The 13,989-nt window shown below is 45.6% G+C and overlaps 1 protein-coding gene across 1 annotated transcript; it reads left to right on the top strand.

The window, feature by feature from the left end:
* The first annotated feature begins 11,821 nt into the window (after positions 1 to 11,821).
* Positions 11,822 to 13,759, top strand: LOC119319045 ((+)-menthofuran synthase-like). The gene is made up of 2 exons (XM_037593571.1): positions 11,822 to 12,918; positions 13,001 to 13,759. The coding sequence occupies exons 1-2, from the start codon at positions 11,965 to 11,967 to the stop codon at positions 13,640 to 13,642; spliced, it is 1,596 nt and encodes a 531-aa protein (XP_037449468.1). The 5' UTR covers positions 11,822 to 11,964; the 3' UTR covers positions 13,643 to 13,759.
* The last annotated feature ends 230 nt before the right edge of the window (positions 13,760 to 13,989 follow it).

Here is a 13,989-nt window from a genome sequence, read left to right as displayed (position 1 = left end):
TCAATATATAGTTTGACATAGGAATTATAAGCATAATTATCATAGCAATATTCAAGTATGGCTAAATTTTCAGATTTGTAGAGAGTAGCATCATACTTTTCAATCAAAGAAACAATTTCATATGCACCCTTAAAAGCAACAAATTCTTCAATTTGTTGAACATCATAGTAATTGTAAACACCCTTAGCATATGAAGATACGATTCCATTATCACTAAACAAGCATTGGTAGGGAAGGTGTTTCTTAGGGTTTTCAGAACAACAAGTAACATCATATAATTCACATAAAGTCCAAGCATAGCATTGCAAACGTTGAATTTGATCCCATAATAGTTTCCCTTTTTTCAGATATACGGTGTCGCACATAACAAGCATGCTCATTTAAAGATTTGCCCTCAACTAAGATAGTTGGGGTTTCAGCACGGGCACAAAGGGATCGAAGATGATCCAAGTAAAAGGCTTCAATAGTGTGATAGATTTTGAGTGGTTCTTCAACCATTGGTGCAGTAGGTACAACTAATTTTTTTGGTATTTTGCGTTTCCTACCCATAACTAAAGATAGAGAACAACTTAGAACAACAAATTAAAATTACTTAGTGATAAAGCAAACAAGCACACACGAGAATATTCACCCCACGCTATGACTCCCCGGCAACGGCGCCAGAAAAAGGTCTTGATAACCCGCAAGTATATGGGATCACAACAGTTTTCGATAAGTAAGAGCGTCGAACCCAACGAGGAGCTAAAGGTAGAATAAATATTCCCTCAAGTTCTATCGACCACCGATACAACTCTACGCACGCTTGACGTTCGCTTTACCTAGAACAAGTATGAAACTAGAAGTACTTTGTAGGTGTGAAAGGCTAGGTTTGCAAGACAATAAAGAGCAAGTAAACATAAACTAGGGGCTGTTTTAGATAAAGATGCAATAAAGTAAATATTAGTAGAGAGCTTTTTGTTACGAGAAAGTTATTTGTCCAAGGCAATCGATAACTAGACCGGTAATCATTGTTGCAATTCTATTTGAGGGAGAGGCATAAGCTAACATACTTTCTCTACTTGAATCATATGCACTTATGATTGGAACTCTAGCAAGCATCTGCAACTACTAAAGATTCATTAAGGTATAACCCAACCATAGCATTAAAGTATCAAGTCCCCTTTTATCCCATACGCAAACAACCTACTTACTCGGGTTTGTGTTTCAGTCACTCACGCAACCCACCATAAGCAAATCATAAACATATTGCAAACCCTACAGCGGGAATCCCTCATGCTTGCACGACACGGAGGGCACAATAGGACAGCACCAATAATAAAACATGCAACTCAAACCAATCACGATCATCAATTAACCCATAGGACAAAACGGATCTACTCAAACATCATAAGATAGCCATACATCATTGGGAAATAATATATAGCGTTGAGCACCATGTTTAAGTAGAGATTACAGCGGGTAAGAGAGAGGTTACACCGCTGCATAGAGGGAGGAAGAGTTGGTGGAGATGTTGCTGAAGATGGCGGCGGTGTTGGTGAAGATCGCGGTGATGATGATGGCCCCCGGCAGCGCTCCGGCGCCACCGAAAGCAAGGGGGAGAGGGACCCCCTTCTTCTTCTTCTTCCTTGACCTCCTCCCTAGATGGGAGAAGGGTTTACCCTCTATTCCTTGGATCCCATGGCGTGGGAGGGGCGAGAGCCCCTCCGAGATTGGATCTATCTCTCTGTTTTTGCGTTCTCTGATTCTACCCCTTCACCGTTTCCTTTATATCTGAAGATCCGTAACTCCGATTGGGGTGAATCTTTCGCCCAGATTTTTCTTGTAAAATTAGCTTTCTTGCGGCAAAAGAAGCGCATCAACCTCCTTATGGGTGGCCCACGAGAGGCCAGGGCGCGCCTTCCTCCCTGGGGCGCGCCCCCTATCTCATGGCAACCTCGGACACCGTTTCGCGTTGATTCTTCCTCCAAAAAATCCAAAATATTCCAAAATAATTCTTCGTCTGTTTTTATCCCGTTTGGACTCCGTTTGATATTGGTTTTCTACAAAACATAAAACATGCAACAAACAGGAACTGGCACTGGGCATTGGATCAATATGTTAGTCCGAAAAATAGTATAAAAAGTTGCCAAAAGTATATGAAAGTTGAAGAATATTGGCATGGAACAATCAAAAATTATAGATACGACGGAGACGTATCAAATACCCGTCAGGAGGCTTAAGGAGTATATCGAGAAAGCGCAGCAAGGGATGTTCGTTCCAGACAGAGAGAACGACGAGCTCACAATGGCCCTCGGGAATCCTGAGCACCCTAGACGGACACGAGGCACGCCAGGCTCCCTTCCGTGGAAGGCTGGATTTCCGGACGCAGTGGGTTACAAAACCCAGGAGAGGAGGAAGAAAGTGGAGCATAGCCAACTGCAGGCGCTGCACGAAAGGGTACAAGGGCTAGAGGAATGAGAATTAGATCGTAGCAAATGACCTGCCGAAGCTTCCCCTGAAGCTACCCCACCATCTCAGCGGAGAAGCAGCGTGGCTTCCACCGAGAAGACTTAGTAGCTGGAGCCTGTCTTCACGGGCTACCCCGTGGATGCTATCACAAAGTCTCAACATTGCCACCTTATGACGCGATGGATGACATTGAAAGTCAAGGCGGCTATTGGCTCTGTTATACCTAATGAACCTGGCTCAACCTACCATGGCCAGCCGATTCTAGAAGGATATGCTAGGGTGATGGTGGACCAAATAACAGACGGATTTGAGGGCCTTCAGCTTGACCACCCTACGGGTGAAGGTGAGATTTGGCTGGGTTCTTCTCTGAAGACTCCATGCCTATGGCGGAAGGAGCTCATCAACCTTCCGAACTAGACGCCTCCGCCTCCTCCTCCTCCTCCGGCGAGTCAGGGCACTCCGCCTCCTCTGGCGAGTGATCACGGCACTCAACCTCCTTCTCCGGCGCGTGGCGGCACTCCGCGTCCTTCTCCGCCTGCGCCGGCGTGCCCGAGCAGCCAGCTGCCTCCTCCTCCGCCTCGTCAACAAGGGCGGAAGAGACCCTCCGCCGCTCTGGCTGCTCCGGCGCGTCGTCCTTCTCCTCCGCCTCATAAGAAAGGAAAGACAGCCGCAGCCACTCCGTCTGCTCCGGCGTCTAGCAGTACAGCCAGAGGGAGGCAATACAGATACGGTCCTTCTCTGAAGACTCCAGAGAAGTTACCATACGAGAGGAGCCAAGAGGAAAACGTGAAGATCGTGCAAACCGAAGTGACCAACTTCTTTGAAGGGGTCAAAGCAAAGAAAAATCCACCTCCAGAGGAGAAGATAGATCCGGTAAAAGCGAAGCGTACTCTAGCTACCCTGACGAAACCACCAAAGTCTCCGGTGAAAGACAACTATGAGCGCATTCTTACAAAGTCATTTATCGAAGTGGAGCGGTCGGGAAGTACTGTCAGTGCTCAAAGGTTAGCAGAACGACGAGATGGGAAAAAAGTTGCCCAGCTCGGCGAACAAGCGAACCAATCGTTGCCCCCGCTCCAGGTGTCTAGCATCGTCGCGAATCATCCGGGCGGGATGGTGCCCGGTTATAACGATCTTGGAGATTACCTGCCCGACGATGCACATTTTGATTTCTTGGAGGTGGACGAACACAGATACGTGTACGGGAAGCCTCTCGTCAAAGATGAAAAATCTCTAACAACGATGATACGAAGATTCCATGATTGGTATATGAAAACCTGCAGAGAGTCTGATGGGAGGAATATTTTGACACTCAGAGTTAAAGAGGAGCATGACCTGTTGAATGTTCCATTTGAGGAGTTCTTCGAGTTTTTCAATCTAAAGGCCCTCGATAAGTTAATGATCACTTGCTACTGCCTGTAAGTAGTACTACTTCTGTCATTAAGTCTCTATATATAGGTCAGCTCTTTCATTGCATGTATTTTTAATTATTCTCACTATATTATGCAGATTGAAGATCGCCGAATTGAAGAAAAGACAAATCGGGGATATTGGATTCATTAACACAAATCTCATAGATGCATATATGGTTAAATTTCAGGCCAAAGATACCGAGGCCAAGCTGCTACAATTGTTTATATTAAATCAAAACAAAGCTATAATACTCTTCCCTTACAACTTCGAGTTAGTGTTACTGTCTTGTGCATATTCGGTTTCCCTTATTAGTCGAGGTTATAGTAATGTAATTGATGAGTTATGCATGCGTGCGCAGGTTCCACTATATTCTCCTAGAGATTAAGCTTGAGCAGGGACTAGTAACCGTCTTAGACTCGAGACGAAAAGATGCCAAGAAGTACGCGGACATGACTGAAATTCTAGAGAAGTAAGTTAAATCGATCATTATCGCACCATATCGGCAACTTCAATTTGTTCATTTCCTGATATCAAGTAATTTTTTTCTTTGTCTGCCAGGGTTTGGAATAAATTCACCTCAAAAACTATGGGACTGCCAAAGAAGCTGCAATTTATACACCCGAAAGTAAGTATTATAGTAGCATATATGTTCCACGCATCTCCTAGTGATTCAAGCGCTAGTTTCATCAATACCATTTAGCATGCTTGCTAATTATCAGTTTGATTGACCTCTATTTCTTGTAAAGTGGTTGTGGCAGGAAGAAGGGACTAATTACTGTGGATACTACATTTGCGAGTCCATCCGCCACACGACCTGTGAGCGGGGCTACTCCGAGAAACAATATGAAGTGCGTAAATAATTATATTCACAATTTTATTTTATTACCATCATTTGTGTTCAGTTTCATTTATTCATATATATGTATTGACCCCCTTCTTCAAATTAGATATTTCAGATGCGGGATGAACTCCTACCACCAGATCATATGCGAGGAATTCAAGAGGAATTGGCGGCATTCTTTCTTGACCACGTGATTGCTAAAGACGGAGAATACCATGTGGACCCTGATGCGTTCAATTTTAATTAGGAGATTATATTGTAAAAGATACTTATATTGTATATATGTAGCCAGTAGCGTTGGATAGATATACGAGAACTTGTTGTTCGATCAATCTCTCAGAGAAGGAGAGGTGGTCGATATCACTTCTCTTCGTATGCATCTGTTCATGACGATCTTCTGTTTCCTTCGTTTTCTTAACTAGCTAGCGTGTCTAGTCCTTTCTATACGTATAGTACGTAGCGTCGACCAAGCATGGAGATAAGAAAGGACACTTCTCTCTATTAATTAGCTAGCTAACACAATATATGAAACACCTAAATTAACCCCCCAAAACTCCCAAACCCTCCCCCCTTTCAAAAAAACAAACAAAATCCCCAGCACCTGAGATGCTGACGTGTGGATGCCTATTGGTCCCGGTTGGTGCTACCAAAGGGCCTCCTGCCTGGCCTCGCCGCACCGGCCACGTGGAGGCCCATCTGTCCCAGTTTATGCAAGAACCGGAATTAAAGGTTTAGGGCATTAGTACCGACACTTTAGTCCCGGTTCAAAAACCGGGACAAATGGCCCTCACGAACCGGGACAATAGGTCCTTTTTCTACTAGTGTGTACAGATCATTATGCCCAATGTGTATAGAACCTAGCCCATATCCTTCTTGAAAAATTATTTTCTAATAGAGTCCTTATTAGTGTCAAGAACTTTTTATCATTCCCAATTAACAGTATGCCATCCACATCTACCATTGGAAATGTTAATTTTGATAAGGGGCACTTTTTTTACCTAAAAGGTTTAAGAATTACACCCGGCCTCTGCATAACTAAGATGCACACAGGCAAACAAAGTCCTCTCACAAACAAAATAAAAACGGTGACATGTTATTACGCTCCCACTTATTTCCTTGCAAATACAAGTCTCTTCGCTATTTCTGATGAAATCAAACTCTTTGATCATTTCATCAAAATGAAGATTCCAACTATATTATGCTTGCTTGAGTCAATTACTAGACTCTGAAGTTTGCACACTTTCAGCATATTTTGGATAGACAAAAACTCAGATTTTATCATATAGATGTCCTTGCCTCCTTGGTTATATTTCATTTTAAGAAAATCCTTTTGACATCCATTGGCCATATCTAATAACTGAAATACGTAGCAATTGCTATTATAACTTGAACTGATTTAAGCATCATGGCGGTGAGACGATCTCGACGCTGTGGACTATGTACTTGAATTGTCAGAAACTCTTGGCAACAAACCGAGCTCGATGGATGATTTTTTTTATCTGCGATAGTTCACACAATTCATATATGTTAGCCCTTTTGCCTTCCAGAGGGTCTACCAGGTTCTAAATTGATTTACGTACATGAATACTATCTTGGATTACTTTGGCATTTAGCTAATACCCGAAGTCAGGGCCCACCATTTGATTATTTGTAGGGATAATTGCATTTTTACCCCTAGTTGGTTCCTACCCACGGGTTTTGCCCTTACTTTTCGAGCTTGCTTAGTTTTGCCCTTACTTTTTCCATTGAGGTCCCTCGAATGCCCTTTGACCGTTTAACCAAAACTTTAAAAATTCATAACTAATTCATACAAACTCAGAAAAATGCAAATAAGATATCAAAATGTTCAGATAAACATTAGCTTTATGGGCATATCATTTGCATTCAGAACAAAAGCATCGTTTAAACTACCCGAGGTAATTAATGTTATTAACATTATTAAAAATAAATAGGTATAAAAAATATTTTTTTCATGAATACAAATTACATGCAAATGTTGGTGATGTTTTCTGAACATCCTGATAACTTATTTTCATTTTTCTGAGTTTGTATCAACTTGTTATGAATGTTCTAACGACTTTGACCATTATTTGGAAACTTCATAACAAGTTGATACGGACTCAGGAAAATGCAAATAAGGTATCAGGATGTTCAGAAAACATCACCTACATTTGCATATAAATTTTATTCATGAAAAAAATATTGTTTATACCTATTTATTTTTAATAATTTTAATATCATTAATTACCTCGAGTAGTTTAAATGATGCTTTTGTCCTAAATGCAAATGATACACCATAAAGGTAATGTCTATCTGAACATTTTGATATCTTATTTGTATTTTTCTGAGTTCATATGAATTAGTTATGAATTTTCAAAGTTTTGGTCAAACGGTCAAAGGGCATTCGAGGGACCTTGATGGAAATAGTAAGGGCCAAACTGAGCAAGCTCGAAAAGTAAGTGCAAAGCCCGTGGGTAGGAACTAACTAGGGGTAAAAATGCAATTGTCCCTTATTTATATGCCGTGACTCGCGAGTTATCGTTGACAAACAGCAATTTCTCATTTGCACACCCCAGAAATTTGCACGAGTTTGCCTAATCTGCATGGTTCAATCACTAGTTTGACCGAAGTTTCTACGCCATATGTAGAGGCTCTCGTATCAGTTGCAGTTGTAAAATTTGGAACTACTTTTGATGTTTCTTTCCTTTGATATGATGACAAAGATTCTCTAATCATGTCTAGCTGCAGCTCCTTCCCACTCACTCTGTTGTAAGAAACAATTTCTTCAAAAATATATCGTTCTATGTGGCCAACATTTGCCTCCGCGTAGTAAAAGAGTAATAATATTCAACATTTTGGTACAACCTGCAGCTCCTCAAGGAGCAGAGGACCAGCTGACAGGGGAGCAGCCGTCCAAAAAGGCCGTCGCGACCATGGTCGTGGTGGACCAGGACATCATGGACGAGTAGCGGGCAATGCTTGAATGTGTGTGCAACAGCCGCACCATCTGCCGCGAGTGTGGCTGCTCTAAAGTTGTTCGCGGACATTTCCGGGACGTGTAAAGAATATTTCATGATGGCCGTTTTGATGATCCACGTTGAAGTTAGTATGGCTAGGACTCACTCGACCGAGACTCAAGTGACATACTATGTAAAAAAAATGAATAAAGAACAAACTTAAAATAAAAATTTACACGGATCAATGTAAGTCATATAGATATAACAATGAGTGAGACGCAGGGGCGGATCCAGTATGGGTCAAGGGTGTACAGATGTACACCCAAATTTTGCTGCACAAAATTCCTATATATAGATAAATGGCAAAAAAAATACTAAGAGTAGCATACTTTGAGAGGCTACACAGTAGCTCTCATGTGGCAAACATACCAATATTAACTCATCTGCTACTAACCACACCTAAACAACCAGTAGCCCAAGAGCAGCAACGAGCCACCTCTACCCTCACACACGAGAGATACTAAGAGCATCTATAGCCGGACTTGGTAAATCTGACCCCTCAAACGTCCGCGGGCGCGACCTTCCACAGACAGTGACCGATCACACCTCATACATGGTGCTATGCATCCGAATCTCTCATATTTCATCGCCTAAATCCATACAAACCATGCAAAGTAAATCCTGCATACTACACACACGCTAGCTAACTACGCTTTGTCGTCAGAGATGTCCATGATGTCGACCACGAGTGGAAAGTAGCGGCGGACGAGAGGAGGAAATGTGGATGGGTAGGGTTTCAATGCCGGCGGTCAGCTTAAATAGTCGGGCTAGGGCACTACGCCGCCCAGCGGAGTAGCGCTACGCGGCGACGGAGGAGAAGAGCTTCAGACTGTCTGGTTTCAGAGTGTTTTCATGTGAGACCCGGCCGTCGGTCCGATGTGACGGACGCGCCCGGATGTTTGAGGTGAGTTTCAGATGCCCGGTTGTAGATGCTCTAAGCACAGTCCAAATACCCCTAAAAAAGCTCAGTCCAAAGTTCCAATCTGGAATTTCATTTGTTGACCGGTACTCCCTCCGATCCAAATTACTCGTCATGGTTTTAGTTCAAAGGAAGTACATGTGTAGCTTATGTTTGAATATAGAGATATACTCCCTGAAAATTACAGAGGAGCACCTAGGTGCTCCACCCACCCACATCAGTACCGTTGCTATTCATGTGGATTCGGGACGATGGTGTTTAATGCACTGTATTTAGCTTTGTATCACTCAAGTAGTAGTTCGATTAACAAACCGTACATGCATGCTATTCCGTACTTGCTGGTCCCACCTGTAAGAACTGATGTTGTTCCATGCGGCTCCCACCGGCACGCATTGAACGCAACGGTGGTGGATGGCATTTACTCCTTCCTGCTCACTGTTCCTCTTCCTCATCTTCATCTCATTCCCCACTTCTCTTCTCCTCCCAGATGTCACCGACGAGCTGGATATTTCTCTCCCCTCCCAGCGATACTCTTTCTTCTTCATTCTTCTCCCTCGCCCCCTTCGCGAGCTGCATTCAAATCTGCATCACCACCTCTCCTGTTCTGTCGCCCACCTCTTCCCCATCGAGCTACCGCCGGGCTCCGGCCCGCACCATGGTGCCCCTTCACTATCCATCAACCCACGCGTCGCCGGTGCTCTGGACGAAGCTCTGCTGCCACATCACCACCAGCCGTGAACAAATCTGACTCTGCACGCCACCCCGCACGCGGCAAGCCAGGAATCTAGTTTCCTGGATTTTTTCTTCTTTGAATTTTTTCTTTCATCGATTTTTTATCCGAGGTTTCTGGATGTTCTCTTGGACCTCCAGCCGTTCTCATTTACAGCGCCGCAGTCCTTGATATTTCAATCTGCGTCCCACTGTTCCTCTTCCTCAAAGGTCAATCCCTTCCCGATCTAAACCAGTGAGCTGCTAGATCCGCCGCCATGTGTGCCTCCTCGTCCACATCATGGCATCCTAGCTCCACGAGCAGGCTCCTCTTCATGTATAGCCTGGCACCGCCTCCAACATCACCCATGCGTCGCCGGTGCTCGGGACGAAGCTCCGCTGCCTCATCGCCCCCAGCCACCGACGGATCCAACCTCCCATGCCACCCTGCACACGGCCACCGATGAATACAGAATTACAGATACAGTAGAAGCACGACGCCGACGAACTGTCACTGCACATGAAGCCCGGGCAATGACTTCGGAGATGAAGGCCAGCGGCCAGGCAAGGACCGATCCGTCGAGCTCTTCTCCAATCATTTTCTTTCCTCGCATATTCTCTCTCAGAAGTTTCTTTCCTCGATTTTTCTGTAGAGGTTCCCTGGTATTTTTTTGTATGAGATTATAGGTTGTTTCGGTGAGATCTTCTCCAAGTTATTTCCATTCCTCGTTTTCTCTCTCTGAGAAGTTTATTTCATCGATTTATCTCTCCATGATTCCTGTAACTTTCTGTACGAGTCATATTGTTCCGAAGAGTATTTCTCAAGTCGCTTTCTTTGCTCATTTTTTCGCTCTCAAAAGTTTCCTGGGATTTTTGTGTGAGAACAGATTTGTGGTGTTCAAATCTGGGAAATTAGTAGGTTTCCCATGACTGTGATTTTCAGCTTTCACCTTCAGAATTTGGATTGAACTACCCCTCAGAATTTGGATTGAACTATCCTAGCCTAATTTTAATTTTTGATGATTAACCAGTGCATTTTTATCACTAAAATTCACAGTGTTTCTTTTGAGTAAATATTATTGCCTGAATAATGTGTCTGTTGATGGATTTGTAATTATAATTATTTTTTGTTGCATCATAGAACAATGTTACCAAGTATTATCACTGTCAATGTTGTAAATTTGCTGATGGATCTATCGTCTTGGAGTGTATTTGCCGACGAACCATGCTATCTCAAATGTATGTGATGATGGTAAATCAGTGCATCAAGATTCAGACAGTTGTTTTCAGTTAATCAGAATTAGGCAATGAACTTGTCTTGCCAGCACGGACTTGGCTGTTCTTGCTTGTATAATTATTTATCTTCTGAAACTTCCGCAAGTCACTGACTAAATTGCTATGTAATCAAAATAAAAACTAATTCTCTGAAAGACAGTGACTGATATATAATTCTAAAAATTACAAAACACGTTGCTGCTATGTTTCATTTAATGAAATGAATTTATAATCAGGTAAAACCCAGTTCTCACAAAAAACTTCCACTCTTCACAGCAGGCTTTGGGTTCCAGTACCCCACATCCATTAACTGCACTTAAAGACAGACCCACCGGACTCGTATTGAACTAATGTATCCCTAACGTATCTCTGAGTTGTTAAATGATTCTAGCATTAAATGTCTTGATCTGGCTAGAGTAACGAAAGGCATGGATATCAGTGGGTGGAGCACCTCGGTGCCACAAATCCTCATCCTGTACTCTCTCCGCTCTTAAAAGAGCGTACTTCCAACTTTGTTAAAAAGTCAAACTTTTTTATATTTGACCGTATTTATACAATAATAGACCAACATTTATGCCATAAAATTAATAGCATTATTCCTGATAATATATATTTTCATCATGTACCTATTTGGTTTCACAAGCATTGATATATTTTTGCACAAACTCGGTCAAACTTTGAGATAGTTTGACCCCTCAAGAAAGTTGAAAGTACACTCTTTTAAGGACGGAGAGAGTATAGCTCTGTACATGACCATATTAGTAAAGAGGAAGACCGTTGATTTAGAAACAACAAATGAATTATCTTCAGATTGATTTTATTAGTAAAAAGAGAGAATGAATTATCTTTCTTTTGAGAATCTAATGAATTATCTTTGGTTGTAGAGATATATAGCTCTTGGTAATTTTCTTCTTGTTACTGTTGTGAACAATTTGTATTGTCGTGGACCAATGGACTTCTTTTTCTTTGTTAGGATGGGGAAAAAAATTGAACACCCAAAATTGTATTCCTGGATCCGCCACTGGTGAGACTGAGACGTAACCATGATTTTTACACCAATGCATACATGTGCATGGGCGTCCCCATGCAGCACATGATGATGAGAGTGTAACATTGAAAATCATATCATTACCCAGAACATACACAGTGCGGCACGTAGAGTGAGCATTAAATGGCACATGACCGATCGATCTCGCCATTATCGAGCTTCTGCTTCCCACCTTCTACTCATAGTAGCTGTCTGTTCGATCCGTCAAATCCGGCCAGCCGATCTTCAACAAGCTGCACCACTGCCAACTAGTACTGCCAACCCCACGGACGGATCCAAGAGAGAGCGGCCGGCCATGGAAGACGCCGTCCTCCTCACCGTGGCCACCACCGTGTCCATCCTCTGCTGCACGCTACTCCTCCGTGCAGCTCGCTCCCATCACTCCAAGTCCAAGCTCGTCACCACCGTCCCGCCGCCTTCCCCGTGGCGGCTCCCGCTCGTGGGCAACCTGCACCAGCTCGCGGGCGGCCGCCTCCCGCACCGCACGCTGTCCGCCCTCGCCGCCGCCCACGGCCCCGTCATGCTCCTCCGCCTCGGCCAGGTCCCGGCCGTCGTCGTGTCCTCGCCCGACGCCGCGCGGGAGGTGATGCTGGAGCAGGACCACGTCTTCGCCACCCGCCCGTCGCTCGCCATCCCCTCCAAGCTCTTCTACGGCTGCACCGACGTCGCCTTCGCCCCGCACGGCCCCTACTGGCTGCACGCGCGGAAGACGTGCGTGCTCCACCTCCTCAGCCCCGCCAGGGTGCGGGCCTACCGCGCCGTCCGGGAGGAGGAGGTGGGCGCGCTCCTGGACAACGTCCGGCGGCAGGCGCGCGTCGTGAACCTGAGCGAGCTCCTCGCCGGGTTTGCCAAGGACGTGATCGGGCGGATCGTGTTCGGGGCGAGCGCCGCCACGCGCGCCGACGGGTGGGGCGCCAAGGTGGACGCGCTGCTGGAGGAGGGCAACGCGCTGCTCGGAACGTTCCACGTCGGCGACTACTTCCCGAGACTGGCGTGGGTCGGCGCCCTGGACGGCACCGACGCCAAGGTCGGCAAGGCGTTCGACAGGATCGACGCCGTTCTCGAGGAGATCGTCGACGCCGCGGAGAGACGAATGGGCCGAGTCCACGGAGGAGACGCGCTGGGGCTGCACGACAGCACCTTCGTCGACGTGCTGCTGTCTCTCGGCAACAACACCTCCGGCAACGGCACCGGCGGCGCGTCCCCGGAGCGGCGGTTCACGAGGGACAACGTCAAGGGGCTCCTAGCGGTACGCGCACTGAATGATTCACTCACTGACTGACTGTGACTTTACCTGAATATTCATGTCGTATTTCCGGCCGGGCACGCAGAATCTCTTCGGGGCAGGGGCAGACTCCACCATCATCGTGCTCGAATGGGCCATGGCAGAGCTGCTCCGCAACAAGGAGGCCATGGAGAAGCTACAAGACGAGCTAAGGAGTAGATCCGTAAGCACCAACTCCGATATGATCACCGAAGAAGATTTACAGGGGATGGTCTACCTGAAAGCGGTGATAAAGGAGACAATGCGGCTGCACCCTCCCGGGCCGCTGCTGATCCCCCGCGAGGCCATGGAGCCCGCGAGGATCCAGCAGTACGACGTGCCGAGCAAGACCATGGTGATCGTCAACGCATGGGCCATCGGAAGGGACCCGGGCAGCTGGGAGTCTCCGGAGGAGTTCCGACCGGAGAGGTTCCTCGGCACCGGCGGCGAGGTGGACTTCCGGGGCCGGCATTTCCAGCTCGTGCCGTTCGGTTCCGGGAGGAGGGTGTGCCCGGGGATCAACTTCACCATGTCCATCATGGAGGTTGCGATTGCCAACCTCGTCGGCCGGTTCGACTGGGCGCTGCCGGAGGGCGCGGCAGCGGCGGTGGACATGGAGGAGGCGCCTGGGATCACCTCACGGAAGAGGGTTCCGCTTCACGTCTTGGCTACACCGCGGGCGCAGGCATCGTGCAATCACGACGTGTAGTTCGGAATTCATATTGTGCTCCTCCAAATGGTTCTAGCAATTTGAAGGCTCATTTCTTTAACAATACTTTTTGTATTAATATCAAGAAGATATAAGTATGCTTGTCCTCTTCATCAATGCAATGTCATATATATACCGATACTGGCTATCTACAAAAGGCAACATATGGAAATCTTTAGAAAAGTGTTATGCGTCAAACGTTCCCTATGAAGGAACTTCCAGTGAACGACCTGGGAGCCGTTGAATCTAGGCACACGAATCTTAGCACATTCCCCTGCCACCTCAGCAATGAATGTTGTTTGCTATGGAACGAAAACTACACGAACGATCATGTTCGAGACTCTCCA

Source organism: Triticum dicoccoides, chromosome 1B (assembly GCF_002162155.2).
Source record: "Triticum dicoccoides isolate Atlit2015 ecotype Zavitan chromosome 1B, WEW_v2.0, whole genome shotgun sequence".
Lineage (NCBI taxonomy): Eukaryota > Viridiplantae > Streptophyta > Magnoliopsida > Poales > Poaceae > Triticum > Triticum dicoccoides.
Note: the sequence above shows the minus strand (reverse complement) of the source record. Positions and strands in the feature narration are given on the sequence as shown.